At 38.1% G+C, this 909-nt stretch overlaps 1 protein-coding gene across 1 annotated transcript in view; it reads right to left on the bottom strand.

The window, feature by feature from the left end:
• Window positions 1-909, bottom strand: part of ELAPOR2 (endosome-lysosome associated apoptosis and autophagy regulator family member 2) — a 190,053-nt gene that overhangs the window by 71,340 nt on the left and 117,804 nt on the right. The window contains 1 exon segment of the mRNA XM_017851806.1: window positions 217-303. Within this exon segment, the coding sequence (XP_017707295.1) occupies window positions 217-303 (87 nt within the window).

Here is a 909-nt window from a genome sequence, read left to right as displayed (position 1 = left end):
GATCTCCTGACCTCGTGATCCGCCCGTCTCGGCCTCCCAAAGTGCTGGGATTACAGGCTTGAGCCACCGCGCCCGGCCTGCTTTTTTCTTAAAATACACTTTTTTTTTAAAGTTATGAAAGGAAGGGGAAGTTGGGAAAGAAGAAAAAAAGGTTGGAAAAAAAAAAAAAGAAGAAGGAAAAGTTGGGAAAGAAAAAGGAAATACAAAGAGACTTACAGAATGAGAGCCCCATTCTCCATTGTCTGTAAGTTTTACCCACTTGTCAGTGGTAGTGTCCATCTCCTGGCACTGATCATTTTGAATCTGTGGATTAAACACAAGGGCCCTAGTAAAGTGTCTTGAATAACGGTTTAATTAAATTTTGTACCCAGCACAGACTGCAAGAACCTCGTTCAATACATTCTAAACAATGGCCATGAGTAATTCTCGGTAAGTAAACATACCAAGACCTCTGGAGCCTAAGTGACAACCGTTTATGACTGAGTGGTTCTAAGTAAACTATCTTCATTATTGTAACAAAAAGCCTAGCTCATTAGAGAGAGGAATGTGGGAGAAGATTCACAATGCACACTAACACAGTGACTAACACTGACAATGCACAGAAAGGAGACAAAGTACAAAACAACTACCCAACTTACCCAAACTTTGTCATAGCTTGCATTCACCATGTAGGCCCAATAGCATAAAAATCAACAAAGCTGTTCTTTATAATATTTGCAGCAGTAAAATTTTAAATTAAAAATAAATAAAGTCTACTTTGTTTTCCATTCCCTAGGACCTAATCCAAATGCAAAAGCACAAGGTGTTTGGTGTTAAAGATATCTGTAGTCATTTGAATTGGCATGGCAAATGATTAACATTTACCCCAAATAAAATTTGGCTTCCAAAATTTGGAGGTAAATGTTAATC

The sequence above is a fragment of the Rhinopithecus bieti genome, unplaced genomic scaffold (assembly GCF_001698545.2).
Source record: "Rhinopithecus bieti isolate Rb0 unplaced genomic scaffold, ASM169854v2 scaffold_1558, whole genome shotgun sequence".
Classification (NCBI taxonomy): Eukaryota; Metazoa; Chordata; class Mammalia; order Primates; family Cercopithecidae; genus Rhinopithecus; species Rhinopithecus bieti.
The sequence above is the reverse complement of the archived record's forward strand: the minus strand, read 5'-3'. Positions and strand labels throughout refer to the sequence as shown.